The sequence below is a fragment of the Elephantulus edwardii genome, unplaced genomic scaffold (assembly GCF_000299155.1).
Source record: "Elephantulus edwardii isolate Elephantulus edwardi_28Jun2011 unplaced genomic scaffold, EleEdw1.0 scaffold00064, whole genome shotgun sequence".
NCBI lineage: Eukaryota > Metazoa > Chordata > Mammalia > Macroscelidea > Macroscelididae > Elephantulus > Elephantulus edwardii.
The window spans coordinates 14,666,840-14,689,156 of NW_006399814.1; the positions used below are offsets into that span (position 1 = coordinate 14,666,840).

The 22,317-nt window shown below is 38.3% G+C and overlaps 1 protein-coding gene across 1 annotated transcript in view; it reads left to right on the forward strand.

Annotated features, from left to right (window-relative positions):
- Positions 1 to 22,317, forward strand: part of AFF4 (AF4/FMR2 family, member 4) — a 127,247-nt gene that overhangs the window by 76,032 nt on the left and 28,898 nt on the right. Inside the window, exon 6 of the mRNA XM_006888074.1 lies at positions 19,374 to 19,410. Within this exon, the coding sequence (XP_006888136.1) occupies positions 19,374 to 19,410 (37 nt within the window). The remainder of the gene's footprint in view (positions 1 to 19,373; positions 19,411 to 22,317) is intronic.

A 22,317-nucleotide genomic window follows, 5' to 3' on the forward strand; every position in this document is an offset into this window, starting at 1 on the left:
GCAATTGGCACAGGACAGAGCGGAGTTTAGGGCTGTTGTACATAGGGTCGCTATGAGTCGCACATAACTCGACGGCACATAACAACAACAACAACAACAACGTCATTCCATCTCTTTCTCTGGCCCTTTTTTCAGTGACCTTTCCCAGTACTGATGGGGTAGTATTAACGAATTCAGAATTATCCAAAACCATCAATTAGTACAGTTTAATTAGAAAACTCACATCAGTTTTATCAAGTCAGAAAAACTACTCTGCCTTAGAATTCTTTTCTCCTACTTTCTTTAGTCATGTCAAGTTTTTCAAACTACCTATTTACCGGGAGAGAAAATGCATCTCTCCTAGATTAGCATTTGCTTCTTCAAAACAGCATCTTTCCTGATTTCTTATGTGTATTCTTTAATACAAGGCTTATTTGTTTGGAAACATACATATCTACCTAGGTATACATAATTAGTGTGTTTACCTAAATATAACTATTTAGAAACATATGCTTTTAGTTTCACATGTTTGAGGGTTTTCCATTGAACGTTTTGTTACTGATTTCCCATGTCATTATATCTTACTAGAGAAAATGATGCATAATTTGTTATTTTAAATGTATTGAAATTTGTTTTATTGCCCAGAATAAGCTCTGTCTTTAGTACTACATACATACTCCCTCATACCATACTATGGTGTCAGTATGTGTTTGGTTTTTTTTTTTTACTGTGTGTTTTTTGTGTGTGTGTAAATTAGATCAAGTTGATTTGTCTTCTATTTCTTTTTAAGTTGCACTTATTATACCAGTTTGACAATTTAGTTTTTTAATTTTATTAATTTTGATTTATGTGTTTTGGAGTTCAGTTATTTAGTTTAATTAGCACCTTGGTGACATAGTGTGCAATATCTTGCACTGCATATTTAAAGGTCAGCAGTTCAAATCCACCATCTGCTCCTTGGAAGGGAGATGGTTTGTCTCCTGTAAAGACATATTGTTGTTGCTAACTGTCATCAAGTTGATTACAGGTTATAGCATCTCTGTGAATAACAGACCTGAACTTATCCTTATCTTGCACTCTTCACATCCACATCCTCTTCTCAGGCCCATCATGTCAATCTGTCTTGTTTATTGTCTCCTCTCTTTCACTCGCCTTCACTTTGCCATACCAACAGTCTTTTTCCAAGGATTGATTCCCTTCTGATAAATGCCCAAAATATGACTGGAAGAGATCTGTGTTTGTTTTCCTTCCAAAGAAAGGTGACCCAACAGAGTGTGGAAACTATAGAACAATATCGTTGATTTCACATGCAAGCAAGATTCTGCTGAAGATTATCCAAAAATGACTGAAACAGCACATCAGCAGAGAACTGCCAGAAGTTCAGGCTGGGCTTAGAAGGGGTCGTGGTACTAGGAATATTGTAGCTAATGTCAGATGGATATTGGCTGAAAGCAGGGAATACCAGAGGAATGTCTATCTGTGCTTCATTGATTATGCAAAGGCTTTTGACTGTGTGGACCATAACAAACTGTGGCTGACTCTGAGAAGAATGGGAATCCCAGAACACTTGATCGTGCTAATGCGAAACTTATACTTGGGCCAAGAGGCAGTCATCAGAACAGAGCAGGTTAACACTGCATGGTTCAATGTTGGGAAGGATGTATGCCAGGGATGTGTTCTGTCTCCATCTTTTCAACCTGTATGCAGAACAGATCATCTGGGTGGCTGGGCTCTATGAGGAGAAATGCGGCATCAGGATTGGTGGAAGATATATCAACAATCTGCTCTGTGCAGATGACACAACCCTGCTTGCTGAAACTGAGGAGGACCTGAAGCACTTGCTGTTGAGGGTCAAGGACTGCAGCCTTCAATATGGATTGAGGCTCAGTGTCAAGAAGACAAAGATTCTTACCACTGGGCCAGCTGGCAGCATCAGGATAGATGGTGAAGAGATTGAGATTGTTCACAGCTTTAGTCTGCTTGGCTCCACAATCAACACTCTTGGCACCAGCAGCCAGGAAATTAAAAGAGGTATTGCCATGAGAAAGTCTGCTGTTAGGGACCTCTCTGAAGTACTTAAGAGCAGCGGTGTGTCTCTGGAGACTAAGGTGCGTCTAATACAGGCCATGGTCTTTGCAATCACTTGTTATGCGTCAGGGAGGACACTAGGAGAATTCATGCTTTTGAGCTTTGGTGTTGGAGAAGAGTGCTGAGGGTACCATGAACTGCTAAGAAAACAAACAGATTCATTCTGGAGATGGTTAAACCAGGCTGCTCCTTAGAGGCAAGGATTCTGAGACTTCGTCTGACTTACTTTGGTCATGTTGTAAGGAGAGACCGGTCCTTGGAGAAAGACATCATGCTTGGGAGGGTGGAGGGCAGGTGCAGGAGGGGAAGGCCCTCTGGGAGTTGGATTGATTCTGTGAGTGGGGCAATCGGAATGAGTGTGTTGGAGACAGTGAGATTGGCACAGGACAGAGCAGAGTTTTCAGCTATTGTACATAGGGTCGCTATGAGTTGCAAGCGACTCGACGGCACATAACAAGAACAACAACATGTGAGATGAAATTTCACCATCCTTGCCTCAAAGGAACACACTAGTTGTACTTCTTCTGGGACAAATGGGTTTGTCCATCCAACATTCTGTGGGATATTCATTACTCTTTGCCAATACCATAAAGATAGATAGCTTTCCAAAGGTTGATGGAGGATTTTGACTTGATAGCACTGGAGTTTTTTGGTTAGTGAGTTTATACCTATTTTTAATTTTACATTTTTATAATGAGTTGATCTCTCCCCCCATTTAAAAAAATTTTTTTTTATTTCTGGTAATTATCTGTGTTATGATGTACATCTGTATCTGATTATTGATAATAACTCCTCATTCTTATGCTTTATACCTTTTTTCTCTTTTTTATTATTTATCTACCCGTATCTGTTTAAGGTGAGTTTGTTGTTGACAGCTTATAATTGAGTATTTTTTTAATCTAGTTTATCAGTCTCTGACATTTAATCCTAAAATGTTTAAAGTATTTCATTAAAATGTAATTGTAGGAAAGAAATAGAATAATTTGCCATTTAATTTGTCCTGTCAGTTGTTTTATTTTGTTGTTCTTCTCCTCCCTGGATTCTGTTGTATTATTTTTTTAAATTTATTTTGTAGTTTTAAGAAATAGTTTATAGTTATTTTATTTTAATTTGTTTGAATACAATTTTTTTAAATTTGAATTTGAGTAAAAATGTATAAAGCCTATTGCTTTTTCATTCATTCACATTTTCTTTAATAACATTAATTACAACCCCCACAATGTAATCATATTTTCTCACATCCTCTGTGTAATTCTCATTTACATTAATCCCTCTATCCTATCCTTTCCTACCTTCAGAGTCTTATGGCAAATGGTACTCTTTTGACCTTATAGTGATTGGTTATAAGGAGTGACTCAAAATATCTTTGCCATAGAGTTGGGATCTACTTATTTGGACCCTCTGTTGAATTTCCAAGGCTGTTAGTCACAAAGGAGGAGATATTTTTCTTCTGCAGAGCCACAGGTGGATCTGAACCACCAGGGAAGAATAGTCTTTGGGTAAGCAGTGCAGCTCTCTACAGACTAGACCACCTGACCTCCCTCTTGGCCACTTTTTAGGCCTGTCTGTTGTTTGACTGAAAGCTGAACGACAGGGGTTAGATGAGTTATATTTAACTGAAGGTAGTGAAGTCTTATGGATTAACCTGATAATCACAAGGTTGATGGTTTTAGACATACCAGGAGTCGCAGTGGAGAAAGAGGCCATCTGTAAAGATTTATAACCTCAGAAACCCATTGGGCGTTCATTTGGAGGTGGAATTATATCAGAGGCGGTGGGCTTGGTTTGATTTTTGGTATTATAAAAGAATCCTTCTTATCCCTTTATTATTTTATAGCTATTCCTTCTTTTCTTTTTGTGCCTGTCTTTTAATTGTAGTGAGAGTTTATACCAAAACATTTGCCAACACATTGGCTACTGCATTTACAACTTAGTGGGATTTATTACTTTTTTGTGTTGTTCACCATTGTCACTATTCCAATATAAAATATTTTACTATGTTAACATAAACTCAGTGCCAGTCAAAATCTCCCCCTCTTGGTAACCACTTATAATTTTTAGTTTCTACGTAATTTGTTACTTTTGTGTAAGTGAAATCATACAGCATTTGTGTTTTTGTGATTGACTTAACCTATACAACGTAATATTTCAAGGTTTATACATTTTGTGATGGTCATAAGAACTTCATTTCTCTTTCTGGCTGAATAGTATTCCATTTTCTGTATGTACCATGTTTTGTTTATCTTCTCATCTATTCATGAACATGTGGGTTAATTCCACCTTTTGACTGTTGTAAAAAGTGCTGCAGTGAATATTGGCATACAGTTTCCTTTTGCACTGATATATCTTCTACCATCTTTAGTCATTGTTCAGTTTACAGACGCATAGCAAGCAATTGAGATGACCATGGCTTGGAATCAGGTGCACTTTATTCTTTATATTGACTGTTGCTTTTTATCACCTTGAGAGGTTCTGGACAGCAGATTTTTCCGGTACAACTCACCTTTTGATCACTGTTTGTGTGCTAATCCACCTCATAGGGGGTCTTTCCCTCCTGCGCTGTCCCTCTACCCTACCAAGCATGATGTCCCTCTCCAAGGACCTGTCTCTCCTTACAATATGTCCAAAGTATGTTAGACGGAGCCTCAGAATCCTTGCCTATGAGGTGGATTGATTCAGTGACTGGGGTAATTGGGATGGGTGTGTCAGAGGCAATGCAATTGGCACAGGATAGATCAGGGTTTAGGGCTGTTGTACATAGGGTCACTATGAGTCGCAAATGACTCGACGGCACATAACAACAACAAGAACAAGTGCACTAAGGGTGTTGATGGTGGATCCAAGTAAGATGAAATTGTTAACAACTTCAATCCTTTATCTATCATAATGCTGCCTTTTGGCCCTGAAGTGAGGATTTTTGTTTTCTTGATGTTGAGATGCAGTCCATATTGAAATGTTTCAGGTCTTCCCTACTTTCAGCGAGTGAGGTTAATAATCTGTGTAACGCAGGTTATTCATGACTCTTCTTTGTTCCAGACACCACTTTTTTCATCTAGCTTCTCCAGTAATCTATTCAGCATATAGACTGAAAAGGTGTGGAGGAAAGATACATCCCTGATGTATTCCTTTGTTCATTTTGAACCATGTAGTGTTCCCTTGCTCTGTTCAGACAGTAGCTTCTTGGTCTAGGTGTATATTTCACATGAGCATAATCAGATGTTCTGGTATTCTCATTGTTCTCAATGTTAGCTGTAGTTTGCAGTGATCCACACAGTCAGATACTTTTACATATTTGATAAAACCCAAATAGACATCCTTCTAGTACTCTCTGCTTTCAGCCAAGATCCATCTGACATGAGCAGTGATATCCTTATTACCACGCTTCTTCTAAGTCTGGTTTATATTTCTGGCAGTGTTCTTTCTGTCTTTACTAGCTGTTTTTGTATAATATTCGGCAAGATTTTGCTTACATGTGCTATTAATGATGCTCTGGTGGCTTACTGGTAAGGAGTTAACACTGCTAATTCAAAGGCTGATGTCATGGTTTGAATTCACCAGCTGCTCAACAGGAAAAAAATGAGCAGCCTCCTCCTGTGCAATTTCCCACCTCTGAAAACCTGCCAGAGGGTCAGCTATGAGTTGTTTCTCACTCAGTGGTACATAACAAGGCAAAAAAACCCTTTTACAGTATGTTATTTAAAAATTTTTCAACAGTCAAGTATTTTATTTTTATTATTATTAAGGAAGTTTGAAGTTATACATAATGACAAAGATGAAAAAGGAGAAACAGTGCCTTACAGCATCATCAAGAATTACGTTTCTATTGGCGTGGATGCCAATACTTCCTAAACAACATGCCTCTGGAAACTCTATGAACTTTGATAAAGCTTCAGGCCTTCTGTTCATAGGGCTGCTATGAGAGTCATGCTTGATTTAAAAGCAATCATCATCATCATTAAGGAATAATTAATAGACTGTAAATAGTATATGTTTAAAGTGTATGAACTGATAAGCATGACATGAGTACGCCTGTAAAAACATCTCCACAGTCAAGATAAAATTTTTATCAGCTCCAGAAGTTTTTAAAAAATTATCATTTTTTTTTAAATTATCATTTGTAATTGCTCTTTCCCCCTTCTCAGTCTACTGGCAACTGCTGATCTGATTTTTTTCATTATAGATTAGTTGCCAGTTTCTAGAATTTAATATCAAGCTTGATAAGATTATAGTATTTGTATTCTTTTTTCAGTCTTGTCTTTTTACTCAGCATAATTAAGATTTTCCCATATTGTTACATATATAGATAGTTCATTTGTAAATTGCTGATTATGATTATATTGCAGCTTGTTTTTTTCATTCACCTACTGATTAGAAATTCTCTTGTTTGTGACTCATGGCTGTTGAAAATAAGAGCTACTGTGAATATTGATGCAAGCCTTTACGTGAAAATTATTTTTTTGGGGGGGATAAACACTTATGAGTAGAATGGTTTGCCATATGATACATACAAGATTTTTAGAAACTTGTCATACTTTTTTTTTTGCCAGCCATTTAAGGGTTCCAGTTGTTCAACATCCTTACCAATGCTTGATGTGAATAGTATTTTAAAAATTTAGCCATTTTAGGATTTGTGTATCCATCTCATTGTAGTTTTCTTTTACCCTTCCCTACTGACTAATGTCTCACGTACTTCGGGCATGTTGCTAGGAGAGGCTTTTCCTTGGAGGACATCATGCTTGGAAAGACAGTGAGTCAACGAAGGAGAGAAAGACGCTCAGCCAGATCGAGTGACACAGTGACTAGGCAATGAACTCTAGTGTGTCAAGAAGTGTGAAGATGGCACAGAGTAGGACTGGGTTCAGATCTGTTACTCATAGGGTTGCTGTGGGTCATACTTGACTCTACTGTATCTAACAATAACACTGACTAATAATATAGGGAACATGTGGCCCTGTTGCAAGTTGTGCTACCAACTTTAAGGTACACAGTTTGAATCTACCAGCTACTCTGTAGGAAAAGATGAGCAGTCTCCTTCCAAGTGATTTACAGCCTCAGAAAACCTGCTGAAGGATAAGCTATGAGTTGGTTCTGACTTGATGACATATGGTAACAACAGCAGCGCTTACTAAAGTGAGAACCCTAGTGGAAATAGTCCATAGGGAGTTATGCTACAAACCTAAAGGCAACCTGTTAGAATCCACCAGTGGCTCCATGTGAGAAAGATCAACAGTCTTCTTCCATGCCATCTACAGCCACCTAAAAGTGGAGGGTCAGGTATGAGTCAACTCTTAACTTGACAAGTCAGCTCTTGACTCGACAGCAGTGTTTTTTAATTTGACTGATTAGTGTTTTTGAGTTATGGTGACTTAGTGGTAAGAAACTGCACTGCAATCCCAAAAGCATGCATTTTGAATCCACTAACTGCTCCATGGGAAAAGGATGGGCAATCTCCTCCTGTGTGATTAACAGCCTCTGGAAATCCACTAGAGGGGTCACCTATGGGTTGGTTCCAGTTCATGGTATTAAATATTTTTCATGTACTTATGTGTATATCTTTTTTTTGGGTGCATTGTCTATGTGACTTAGACCTCTTTTTCAATGGATTTTTGTCTTTGTATTCGCTTTTGAGACTTGTTTATATATTCTTGATACCAATTCATTATCAGGCATGTGATTTGCATAATTTTCATAGTTTGTGATTTACCAAATGTTTTCAGAAATAAAATGGTACACATAAAGACAGATAAAAATTATAAAAAGCAACAATGAGATATTATCCCCTCAGCAACGATAGCAGATTTCAACAGGCCAGCAAACAACAAAGGCTGGTGAAGTTGTAGAGAGAATGGAACTCTTACTGCTGGTGGGAATGTATGACTGCTATGGAAGGTGGTCTGGCACTTTCTCAAAAAGTTGGAAATAGAATACCATTTGACCCAGCATTTCCACTACTGAGAATATACCGTAAAGAAATCAGAATTGCCATCTAAGCAAATGTATGCACACCCATGTTTATTGCTGCATTATTTACTATAGCAAAGAGATGGAAGCAACCCAAGTGTCCCATCAACAAATGAATGGGTAGAAAAACTATGGTACATTCACACAATGGAATATTAGGAACATTGAAAAACATTGAACTCATAGAACATTACACAGTATGGGTGAGCCTGGAGGATATTATGCTGAGTGTAATATCGCAGTCAAAAAAGAATGAACACTGTGTAACATCGCTGTTATAAAATAGGACTAGACATGGGATGTTGAGGTAAGAATCGGAAAAGCATGGATAGATAAGGAACACTGCATTGGAACAGATGAAGGGAAGAACTATCTGAAAACAAGGTATGATTAGGTATTACACATAGGAGAACAATCTGGAACAATAGGTGCACTGCAAAGTGGACTGAGGTTTGGGGGGAGGGAAGAAAATTTGCAACAGTGAATGAATATAGAAAAATGATAAACATTATAGCATTAGTGAACTAAAATGGACTGGAATTGGCCATTTAGAATCAGAAAACTATATGCTCTACTATGTTGAGAATGACAAATTGGAATGGAATACTGTGTAGCATTCATTGTCTGAAAGAAAATTTGAGGATCTGAAAGTACAATGATGCTAGTGATAGGATAATATCCATATGCTACAAGGAAGATCTAGTAAGCATTATTCAAATATATGTACCACCCTCTAAAGCCAAAGATGAAGAAATTAAGAATTTGTACAAACTTCTGCAGTATGAAATTGATTGAACATAGAAAATTGACTTTTCTAGCCACTGTGTTAGCCCCTGTTGGGGTGCATGATCTCCAGGTACTTTAACTCCAGATACATGGTCTTGCCAATCATCATCAGCTATTGGGTAACACTAGAGAGCACCTACTACTTTGTAAGAAATGGCGAAGACAGTGGAGAGGCTGTAGCACACTGCAAAGAGACTGTGGCACAGTGTATCCTTAGGAACCCTGCAGATGCAGGGCACAGTTAAAGGTTTTTGTTTGCTGGATGATTGAAGGAAAGTCTTGCAGAAAGTGAGGACTTGAAGTAATTACTGAAGAATATTAAAGACTACAGCTTTAAGTGTGGATTACACCTCAACATCAAGAAAACAAAAATCCTACAGACATTCGGATGGCGGGGAGGAGGAATGAACTGGGGAGGAGGGTGGAGGGAATGGTGCAGCAATGAGGGAGTGAGGGCCCAGAATCCCTGTGAATGTTCATTGAAACTGATAGAATTTTATTTAAAAAAAAAAAAAGGAAACAAAAATCCTCACAGTAAGTTCTGTGATGAGACAAATGAGATAACCTTGTTTATTGAGAGTGAGGAAGACTTGATACACTCAGTATTTTATATGGATTACTTGATCATCATGAAAACAAAAGTCCTTACAACTGGATGAATAGGCAACATCATGCCAAATGGGAACAGATTCAGGCCAAGGATATTTACCATGGTTCCCAAATCAACAACCATGGATACACCAGTCAAGAAAATCTAGTGAGGTCTTGCATTAGACAAATCTGCTGTCAGACACCTCTGTAAAGTACTAATAAACAAAGATGTCTCCTGACCCAAGCCATGTTATTTTCAGTTGCTTCATATGCTTGTGGAAGTTGGGCAATGGGTAAGGAAAACTGAAAAAGAATTGATGCCTTTAAATTGTGGAGTTGTTGAAGAACATAGGCTGCCAAGAGAACAAACATATCAATCAATCTTGGAAGAAGTGTAAGCAGAATGCTTCTTAGAAGCTAAGATTGTGAGACCTCATCACACATACTTTGAGCATGTTATCCAGAAGGACCAGTTTTTGGAAAGAGACAGAGAAAGAAAGGAAGACCCTCAGTGAGATGAAATGACAGTGACTGCAATAGTGGGCTTAAGCACAGCAGAGATTGTATTTATCAGAATTGATCAGAATTGAGCTGATACTCATCTCTTGTACATAGAGTTGCCGTTAGTTGAATTTGACTCATGACACCTAACAACATGTCCTTCTACCTATATAATCACACACACATTTTTGGTTACTATCAGTCAGGAAATCAAAAGACAGATTTCATTGAGAAAAATCGGCTGTGAAAGGACCTCTCCAGAATTTTTGTCTAGGGACTAACTTATGCCTGATCCAGGCTGTTACCTTCTCAGTTGTTTGTGAAACCTGAATACTGAATAAGGATGACAGAAGAATCAGTGCTTTTGAGTTGTGGTGCTGGATAAGTGTATTAAACATATTTCCAAAACAACAAAAAGGTCTATCTTGGAGAGGATAAAGCACTGTGTCCCTTGGAGGCAAGGATTTTGAAGCTCTGTCTCACATACTTTGGGCATATTGCTGCAAAGAACCAGTCCTTGGAGAAAGACATCATGCTTGGAAAGGTTGAGGGTCAGTGCAGAAGAGGAAGACGCTAGATGCAAAGGATTAACTGTGGCATTTGGGTCAGATGTGTTAGAAGGTGAGGTTAGCTCCAGATAGGGCAAGGTTCAGAGCCATTGTTCATAGCGTTGCTATGAGTCGTAGCAACAACAACTGGTGTTGCAAAATTGAATGTATTTACCAGTGAGTGCCCCTTTTTCTTGCATACTTCATAAGGTTTTCAGTTATTTTAGTCAGATTGTGAAGATGTCATATTTATTTGATCTTATCTTTTCTATACTCCACAATAACGATTATCTGGTATCTAGAAAGCAAATTTCTCCCCTTGCCCCATACCTGATAATTATCAGAAATAATGTTTCTTTCTATTGTATATATATTTCAGTTCCTAACTTTTTGTAATAGTGGGACCATACAATATTTGCCCTTTTTTGAGTGTCATAGTTCTCTGAGCAGATTAATTTGTTTTGTAGGGCGTTGTGAGGGTTCTTCAGTATTATTTATAGATGCATGGTAACCCATCAAGGAGCCCTGATGCCATAGTGGGTTAAGTGATAGATAACTAACTTCAAAAGTCAGTGGTACAAATCCACCAGCCACTCTACAGGGTGAAAATTAAACTGTCTGCTCCCATAAAGATTTACCATCTTGGAAAACCTTTGAGGCCTTTCTAAAGTTAGAACTGATTCCAGGGCACTGAGTTTTAAAATATTCATTATGTGAGTGTATGACAGTTTATTTCTTTCTTTATCTGTTGATAGGTGTGTAAATTGCTTCCCTCTTTTTGCTACTGTGAATAATGTTGCAGTGGTCATTGTTTTATGTCTCTGTTGTTGACAGCATTTAACAGCAGCAGCAGCAATTCATGGAACTGTCTATATCTCTCAGCTTTATACCTAAGAGTGGGGTTGGTGGAACATAATGTAGTTCTGTCTTTTTGAGGACGTGCCAGACTGTTTTCCACAGTGGTTGTAGCATTTTACTCCAGTGTTTGTTAACAGTACTAGTCTTCTTGCTATCGTGTTAACATTTATTGATTTGTTTTTTGGTTTTTTATCTTGCTGTTTTTAAGGGCTATAATGATACTTCCATTAAGGTTTTGAGCTTTTTTTTTTTAATTGTATTTCTCTAATGCAAATCTTGTTTCCTGCCACTGTGCTGCACGTTGTAGAAGGGAACACAGAAAAAGAAATGTGATTTGCTGACATGTACCAAACATTTGGTCGTTCTAATAAAAGAATGAAAATGAAAGAAAAAATAATATTGTGTAAGTATTTTAGTTAGATGTAGCTCCCCTGTTAAAACAAGCTTGGTAGCAGGAATGGCATCCACTTCCAAAATAGCTTGCCTCCAGAAACACTATGAACTTGGAGAAACAGTGAAAGTTTTACAAGTGTTCAGGTCTTTTGTTCATAGGGTCGTTATGAGTCGTCTATGACTGGATGGCACTTGAGTCTCTTGCTTGGGAGAGTGAGGAACAACACAGGAGAGGAAGACCCCAGATGAGATGGATTGACATAATAACTGGGGTAATGAGAATAGGTGTGTCAGAGACAGTGAGATTGGCTCAAGAGTAGAGCAGGGTTCAAAGCTGCTACTGTGCATAGCGTCACTCTGAATTGTAGTTGACTCAGTGCCACATAACACCACAGTAATAGACAGCACATTTACTCTTATTTTGTTTTAGTACCCTATTCCTCTTTACCTATTTATATAAATTTTTATCTTAATCTTAGGATTTACCTTCATTTCCGACACATATATCTTAACTATGTACTTCCTACTTCATAGATGTTATGTTTCAGGTGTCTTTGAGATACCTTCCAGAGAGAACTCAGGAGTCTTTCTGCTACCTCCCAGCCAGCAAGCAAACAACTCACTCTCAGGTCAGGTTTACAGTGGCCTCTGTTGGATTTCCGAGGCTGTATTAACAGGAGACTGCCTGTCTTTCTCCTAAGGAGCCAGCAGTGGATTCAAACTGGAGACCTACAGCACTTTGGTAGCAGTGCAGCACTCTATAGACTGTATGACCAGAGCTCCTCAAACAGAGAAAATGGACATGGTTCTCTCCTGCTATTCTCTATTTTACTGAAGGTAGAAAATCCTTGAAGACCTTTTCTTTGACATTTTCATCTCCATCATTCCTGTAGATCACCCAAAACTAAGTTTTAATCAGGGCTTCAAACAGGTTTATTTTGTTTGATTTCCTGCTAAGAATTTGCTTTTTCAGATATACTGAATCAGGATCTATAGTTTAACAAGATCCCACGTGATTCTTATAGATCCTCAGGGATCTTGTTAAAAAATCACCTCGGGATCTTGTTAAAATCACTGATTAGCCTTGGTCTTAATGATTTTACCTCCTTTAATGTGTCTCAGTTCCATTCCTTTTTCTCTCTTTACCACCACTATAGTAAGTTAGTGGTTGTCACGGTAGGAAGCATATACCTCAGGGTAATGTGCATTTAGGGAATGGAGAAGAAATTAGAATTATTTCTTTGTAGTTTTTAGTCTGAAACTCAGTTTACTTATGTTTCTCTCTTAAATACAAAGAAAAAGTAACTATTACTACTTTTGATCTGAATGGCACAGGGTCACATTTTATTTCTTGTATGCAGATGTTTCACAGAAATGCAGATCTTTTCACCATGGCAAAGTTGAAAGCATTGCCCTCATTCATTTGGTTAAATATGCTTAGTTAAGAGGATTTACAGCTTATATTCAATTAATGCACAAATAGTCTTAACAGTAAACCTACAAAGAAACTACTTATTGAAAATAACACTAGAATACATTTATAAGCAAACAAAAAAATGGCAGAACTGATATTCCATTATTCTTTTCTTCTTTTAATTTTTATTCATTCCTTGTTGCACATTTTCTTCTCTCCTCTCCCCTCCCCCAGTCCACTTTGCAATGCATCTCTTGTTCTAGATTGTTGTCATATATATAATTTCTCTATTATTAATATGATCTGTCAGTCCTATAACAACTAGAAATAGAATGCTATAAGCAGATATATTGACAACTCCAGACTATCGAAGCTAATTTGAATTAAAATTTACATAATTTACCTTGCTTGTAGTATATAATGTGTTTTGAGGTAGAACCAATGAAACCGTTAAGGCATAATTTATATTTTGTGTGGTACTTACGCCATTTAGTATTTAAACATTAAATAAGTTTTCTTTAAAATATGTTTTGAGATTTCCCCCAGTATTCTCTACCTTCATTCAAACCCTTGGTCTTTCTGCTCCAGTGAAAATGTTAGACAACCATTGCAAGGAGAACATATTAAAAGACATTTCTTTGTTAGCAGACATTATTGAAAGAGACTTAGAAAGCAAATCTGAATATGTCTTAGATGCCTTGGAGATACCATCCAGGCAGATTGCATGATTCTTCTCATTACCTCCCAATCAGCAACCCAACAGCTTAACTCACTGTCAAGACTGTTGTGACTTCTCACGGGCCTCTGATGGGTATCTGAGGCTGTGTTAATGCGAGGACACAGCCTGTCTTCCTCTCAGGGAGCCACTGGTGGATTACCAAACCAGTATTTGAGTAAAGCATGCAATGTGTGAAATTAGTTTATATCTAAATGGATATTTCTAATGTCTGTCAATTTGTGTTTCTAGTTTGTGTCAGATTAAGATAATTGTTACATTCTTTTTCAGTCCCGAACTACTTTTAAGAGCTGTTTTTGTTGTGCACCACTCAAGGAAAAATATACCAGAGAAAATAAAACTTACTGCTTTATTTTTAAACGAAGAGTCCATGTGATAGGTTCTTAGATTCATGTTGTTGTTGTTGTTGTTAATGTGCCGTTGAGTCGCTTGCAACTCATAGCGACCCTTTGTACAAGAGTCCTAAACCCTGCTCTGTCCTGTGCCAACCTTACTGTCTCTGACACACCTACTCCCTCCACCCCAGTAACAGAATCGATCCATCTCATCGAGGGTCTTCCTCTCCTGCGCCCTCTCTCCACTCTCCCATACATGATGTCGCTTTCCAAGGACTGGTCCCTCCTTGGAACATGCCCAAAGTATGTCAGACAGAGCTTCAGAATCCTTGCCTCCAAGGAGCAGCCTGGCTTCACCCCCTCCAGGACAAACCTGTTCGTTCTCCTAGCAGTCCATGGTATATTCATCACTCTTCTCCAGCACCACAGCTCAAAGGCATCAATTGTCTTCCTATCATTCCTTGTCAGTGTCCAGCTCTCTGGTGCATAACACGCAGTTGTGAAGACTATAGCCTGAATCAGGTGCACCTTAGTCTGCAGTCTGACATCGTTACTGTTTTAACAAGAATTACAGCCAAGATCTCAGTCAGGGCAAGAGCGGTGGCTTCAAATGCAATTTTTTTTAATACTTCAGTATTAAAACAATGAGGTTAAAAGCCAAAAGTGTCCAGAATATTGTAGGATTTCTTCAACTTGTTTAAAAAGTTACGTGTTTTGCAGTATGCTTTGTAATGTGTTAGAGAGTGATCTGGAATTTTTTTTCCCCCATTTTAATGTAGAAGTTGTTTCTTAACAAGAGAATTATCTCTCTTTGCCTCCTTACTTCCCTCCTAAATATGCAGCATCTTTTCAGGGATAGCAGTGGTTTCCATAATACGTGTCTTGGGAAGCCTGGAGATGGGAGGCATTGGGAGAAAATGGGATGAGTGATGTTATTTACAGCCAGTGCCACAAAAACAAAGTATGTATGTGCTGGTGAATGAAAAACTAATTTGCTGTATAAACTTTCAACCAAAGTATATGTGGATTATTGAATGGGAAATGGATCTCTACTCTCTGTAAACCCACACCCAGTTCACAATAAAAAGTTTAAGAAAAAAAAAATAGGAGGAAAGAGTAAATCAATAAAGAAAAAAAATGTAGATACTCTTATCTCTTTGGGATAAAGATGATTTTTTATGATGAATAAAAAACTAACTGCCATCTTAAAATTCATCATTGGAAATAAAGACCAAAAAAATTCATCATTGGGAAAGAACTTTTCAAATCTGTTATCACCAGCATTGTATATCTTATTGTCATTGACAAACACTATAACAGACTACAATGAAGATTTAAAAACAGAATTTTCTGAATTCCGTGATACTTGAGCTAATTTACCAAATGTATTAAGATGTAAACTTGAAAACTTGATTTATATATGGAGCATGGAAATCTACCTGCTTTTCAATAGAAGTTGTAAATGTGATGTCATGATTTAGTAAATCACATATTCCATTTATGTTCCTACATCTTTGTGGTTTCCAGTGAAGCTTAGTGTCATTTGGGTCACCAGATTTTGCGTGCGTGTGTGTGTGTGTGTGTGTGTGTGTGTGTGTGTGACAGGTTTTATTGCTGTTGGTAAGTATAACTTAATAAATAACTTAAAAACAAAAAATACTGATTTTCTTGCTATCACAGCCCATTAAATTTCAGATGGGGTGGTTTTTTTATTTTATTTTAATGAAAGTTTACAGAGACTTAGGGTTCCCAGTCAGTCACTCATTGTTGCACTAAATTTTAGTTTTTTAAACCTTTGTAAGCTCAGGTGGCCTAGTGGTAAGAATCTGTGCTGCAGTCCCTCTGGCATGCAGTTCAGACTCACCAGCTGCTCAACAGGAGAAGGAGGGACAATCTCCTCCTGTGCCTACCCCGCGGGAGGGTCAGCTGTGGGTTGGTTCTGACTTGATGGCACACAACAACAACAGTGTGCATATTAGTTAACTAGTAATGCATACAATTTAGATATACAAATACAGAAGATTTTAGTGATGGAGTACATAATCAAAAAGCTTTGCGACTAACATGTTCAAGTTACAGTCACATCCTGCTTTGCCACGACAGTCGTTATAGCCAGTGTTGTTTTCTTAAAGCAATGCTCTACTAATAGAAAAAAGTTATTTTTAACGTATATAGTTGTGTTTCATAGACTGCTTGTACATGCAAATCTTTAATATGATCAGTCTATAAGCGAGCTCTGGAGGCATAGTCTGTAGGAAGTTGTGTTGCAAACACAAAGGTGGAGCCACTCTAGTGGTTCAAATCCACCATTAGCTCCACAAGAGAAAGATGCACAATCTCCTGTCTTATTTTAGACTTTGAAAACCCATTGGAGCATTAGCTATGAGTTCGTTCCAACTTGATGGCAGTGAGGAGGTAGTGTAAGGCCTACCTGTCTGATTTAGCTTTTAGGAACTTAGGTCTTCAGTCTTAATTCTCTCTGCTTCTGTCCCTAGTTTTTTTTCCTCTCTCTGGGATGCCTTTTTAAGTCCCTCATCCTACTGCTTACTCTACCTCTTGTTTTGACATGCGTTATTTTTCACTACCCTGAGCATGACTTTCTCTTCCTCTTCTGGTTTACTTCCTGTGTATCTTTCAGATCTCAGCCTGAGTTGTATTTGCTCTTTGTACTGGCTAAATTTTAACACTCACATTCTGGCTAGATTATAACACATACATCCTGGCTAGGTCATAATCCACACATGTAAATTGTATAATTAGATGTATAGTTTAGATCCAGTTGTAAGTTCTTTTAGAATACTGTGTCTGTTTTACTCTTCATTATGCTTAAGAAAGCTCTGGTGGCCTAATAGGTAAAGAGTTGCACTGTCGAGCTCTGGTGGCCTAGTGACAAGAAGCTACATGCAATCCCAGAGGTATGCGGTTTGAATCCACCAGTTGGTCTACTGGAGAAGGAGGGGCAACCTCCTCCTGTACCAGTCAGATCTGACACAAAAAAGAATAAAAAAAATAAAGAGTTGCACTTGCACTGCCAAGCCAAAGGCAGACGGTTTGAATCCACCAGCAGCTTATTGGAAGAAAGGTGGGAAATCTCCTGTGTGATTTACAGGCTCTGGGAACCCACTGGGCATCAGCTATGAGTCAGTTCTGACTTTCTAACAGTAGTTCTTAGTTCTTATTGATACTTAATTGCCATTTCCATGAGTAATTATAAAGGCAGTCTTTTGACCCAAATAAATGTTGAACCTTAAGAGAGAACCATGTCTCCTTTGATTATGCTGTTTTTCCATTACTTAGAAAAATTGGTAAGTGTCATGCCAAGAGTTTGGATTTCATCTTTAGGAAAAACAGAGCACTTGGAAGCTCAGTGAGAAGTGGGAAAGTGATAATAACATATACCAGGATTGAGGCTTCAAAAAGTTAAACCCGAGGCTGTAGTTAAGTGAAAGGGCAATTCGGAACCAAGAAGATCTGTAAAATGATTGTAGATGACAAAAGGGACTAGGATTTTTGCAGTGCACATGGAGAGATAATTGAGCTCAGTGAGTGTTTTGGAGATGGAATGTAAGCAGTGATTGGTGGTCAGCTAAATTTCTGAAGTGGAGAGAAAGAGCTGATGCAGAGATTAATTTAGGCAGGTAAGTGACTCAGTGCCCGAGGCTGAGCTGATGGAAAGTCTTCATTCTAAACACAGTTCATAGGAGTAACCCAACCTCTTGGCCACTGTCCTAGATAGTGTTTTTAACAGCCACATTATATTTTGACTTTTTTACTCTTTGAATTTATTTTCACAGTTGATACTTTTATTAAAAGAAAACTGATGATTTTAAAATAAGCTTTTAGGAAGGTTTGGAGGGGTTTGGTGTAATTTTAGGCCTTTATCTTGATTCTCACAGTTTGAAAATACAGTTACAGTTTGCACCTGTGAAGTAGCTCTTCTGATCTTGGAAAGGGAGTTCTGGTGGTGTAACCAGTAATCCATAGCAAGTTGAGTTGCTCACCTAAAGGCTACACCAATTTGAACCCACCAGCAGCTCTTCAGGAGAAAGAGGATCACTCTCTTCCCTATATTCCTCTTTGCTTTTAGTCTTGAAAACCCAAAGGCGGTTCAGTTAGGAGTCATTTCCAGCTCAGTTGTAGTGGGTTGGGTTTGTTGTTTGGGTTTTCAAAATATTTTAATTAAGGTCAGTTCTGACGGTGACATTTGACCATCTTTGCTACTAGTGTTTTCTTAGTGCCAGGCCTTGCACTCACTTAGGAATTACAACAAAATATAAGCCCAGTTTCTTCTGCAAGCTCTTTGTCTATAAGATATTGGGGAAGGAGAATTCTGGAGGCAGAGCCTATAGGGAGTTGTGCTGCTAATCAAAGGCATTCCTCTCCTTCAGTTCCAGTCCATCAGCAGCTGTACAGCAGAAAAACACACAGCCTCCTGCTGTGTGATTTACAGCCTCTGGAGTTCTAATTTGACACAATAACTTTGAGAGTTCTTTTGATGGAGGAACAGAGTAAAAAGACATGAAATACCTCAGTAGGGTTTTTAGTCTATAGTAGTGGTGTTTTGAGAAAATATATATATGTATGTGTGTATGTGTGTGTGTGTGTGTGTGTGTGTATACACACACATACATACACACTGTAGCATTATTTTCACCTAATACTGTTTCCGTTAGTGTTTTGATGGAGGGTTGGTTTGTTGGTGTTTGGATGTTTTTTTTTTTGTTTTCTTTTTTTTAATTAAGCTTTTTCTTAAGACCTGCTGGAGTCAAACTGTGTGGCTTTGGGTTGGAGCTCCACTCCCAACCCAGCTCACCACCAGAACTTCCTTTTCTTAAGACCAGGATCTTATATTGAATTATTATGTTTCCTTGTGGGTCTAAATTAGGATGTGAGTACCATGGATGCTGCTGGGGGTGGTGGGGAGAGAGAAAGATGAAAAAATAAAAAAGACTGTTAAGTTGCCTAAAGCTCTGGGACAGTTCATTATTGACCACAAATTACCAAATTGATCTAATGTAATCAATAAATTTTTGTGTTGTGTGTGGGTGTTTTGTTGTAGTTGTTTAATGACTGTTAAGAACCTAATAAGTGAATAGTTTGATTTGAAACATTTTTTTACTAATGAATTTTTCTGTTAATATTGCCTTATATAATTTTACATTCCTTTTTTTTTTTTTTTTAAGGAATCTCAACAGTCCAATTTTGGCCCTGGAGAACAAAGTAAGTGTTTCTGTTGTTTTGTTTTTTTTCTTTTTTTAAATGAAATTGTTTTGGGGGAGTTCTGGTGGCCTAGTGGCAGGAAGCTGCACTGCAATCCCAGAGGTATGCAGTTCAAATCCTCCATATGGTCTGCTGGAGAAGGAGAGGCAATCTCCTCCTGTACCAGTCAGATCTGATTTGACAGTACACACACGCACAAAATAATAATAATTAAAAAAAAAATAAAGTTACTTAAAAAAAATGAAATTGTTTTGAATATTCTAATTCTCATGGACTCATCAAATACAGCTTTAATAACTTTTATATCTTATCCCCAATTTTATAATGTTCTGATTAGTAGTGAATGGATTGAGCTGAATCTTGGTGTATTTTAAAGATAATAAAGAATTGTAGGGCATTGGAGGCCAAAAGTATATTAAATATTTGAATTATCATTGAAAGTTAATGAATTCGGTTTGATGAGTATCTTGCAAACCCAAGACCCAAGTCTTTCCAAGTCTTGGATTCATGAAGATGATTTGGTTCTTTGATGGTAAAACTCCAGACAAGAAGTGGTCCTTATAGTTGACCTTGGCATGTCCATTCCTGTATTTAAAAACTCCCTATTTGGTTTTTCCTGGGTCTCTTGATTTGAAAAGAAAGGTTACTGTTTGCTTTTTACTACTCTTTACCTTCACCCCAATCCTCTTGGCCACTTAGAAGAACTTTACAGGAAGATCATATTAGAGAATATAAATATCCCAAGAAATAGTGATTGATGGTGAACACAGTTAAGGTTAGGAATTCTGTAGTAAGAGAGATGTTCTCCTTTCCAAGAACAGCAACTTCTTAACACAATTAAAATATATTTAAACTAATGGTAAAGCTATTTTGAGAGATGTAAATGTGGAACTTTTTGATCCTTTGCTTGTGATCCTAATCTTAGTCATCTTTAAGTGAGGAGGTCAAACTAAAGTTCTTTCTCTTTAATGTTGCTCATAAACTTTCCATAACTGCATGCCCATTTCTCAGTTCTGCTTTGAAGATGTAACTTAGCTCAGAGGTCATTACAAGAGAAAGGAATCTGACACTTGGTAGTGTGCAGAAAATAGCTAATTACAGGCTACAAAGCACGGAATGACAAAGCAAAATATTACAATGAACTGTGCGAGGAGCTAGAGACGGAAAATCAAAAGGGCCGAACTCGCTCAGCATTTCTTAAGCTCAAGGAACTGAAGAACAAATTCAAACCTCAAGTTGCTATAATCAAGGATGCTTTAGGCAGAATATTAAATGATCCAGGAGGTATTAAAAGAAGATGGAAGGAATATACTGAGTCATTGTATCAAAAGGAATTGGCAGATACAGAAGAATTAAATGAAATAACATTTGAGCAAGAGCCTATGGTGAAGGAAGAAGTTAAAGCTGCTTTGAAGGAAATAGCAAAAAATAAGGCCCCAGGAATAGATGGTATAATAATTGACATATTTCAGCTAACAGTTGCTGCCCTGGATGTGCTCACCAAGTTGTGCCAAGAAATCTGGAGAACAACCACTTGGCCTACTGATTGGAAGAGATCTGTATTTGTTCCCATTCCAAAGAAGGGTGACCCAACTGAGCACGGAAACTACAGAACGATATCATTGATTTCACACGCAAACCAAGATTCTACTGAAGATTATCCAAAACGACTGGAACAGCACATCAGCAGAGAACTGCCAGAAGTCCAGGCTGGGTTTAGAAGGGGTCGTGGTACTAGGGATATTGTAGCTGATGTTCGATGGATCTTAGCTGACAGCAGGAAATACCAGAAGAATGTCTATCTGTGTTTCATTGATTATACAAAGGCGTTTGACTCTGTGGATCATAACAAACTGTGGCTGACTCTAAGAAGAATGGGAATCCCAGAACATTTAATCATGCTAATGGAAAACCCATACTTGGACCAAGAGGCAGTTGTCAGAACAGAGCAGGGTAACACCGCATGGTTCAAAATTGGGAAGGGTGTGCCCCAGGGATGTATCCTATCTCCATACTTTTTCAACCTGTATGCAGAACAGATTATCTGAGAGGCTGGGCTCTATGAGGAGAAGTGTAGTGTCAGGATTGGTGGAAGATCTATAAACAATCTGCGTTATGCAGATGACACAATCCTGCTTCCCAAAACTGAGGAGGACCTCATGCACTTGCTGCAGAGGGTCAGTATGGACTGAGGCTCAATGTCAAGAAGACAAAGATTTTCACCACTGGACCAGTTGGTAGCATCAGGATGGATGGCGAAGAGATTGAGATTGTTCACAACTTCAGTTTGCTTGGATCCACGGTCAATACTCTTGGCACCAGCAGCCAGGAAATCAAAAAACGTATTGCGATGTTGGCAAGTCTGCTGTTAGGGACCTCTCTAAAGTACTCAAGAGCAACGGTGTCTCTTTAGAGACTAACGTGCGTCTGATACAGGCCATGGTCTTTGCAATCACTTGTTATCCATCAGAGAGTTGGACAATGACTAGGGAGGATAGAAGGAGAATTGATGCCTTTGAGCTGTGGTGCTGGAGAAGAGTATTGAATGTACCCTGGACTGCCAAGAAAACAAACAGATTCATCCTGGAGAGGGTTAATCCAGGCTGCTCCTTGGAGGCAAGGATTCTGGGGCTTTGTCTGACATACTTTGGACATGTTGTAAGGAGAGACAGGGCTTTGGAGAGGGACTTGGTAGGGTGGAGGGACAGCACAGGAGGGGAAGACCCTCTATGAGGTGGATTGATTCAGTGACTGGGGTAATAGGGATGGGTGTGTCAGAGGCAATGCGATTGGCACAGGATAGATCACGGTTTAGGGCAGTTGTACATAGGGTCGCTATGAGTCACAAATGACAATACGGCACATAACAACAACAGACAACATGCTTACTTCTACCCTCACCCTAAT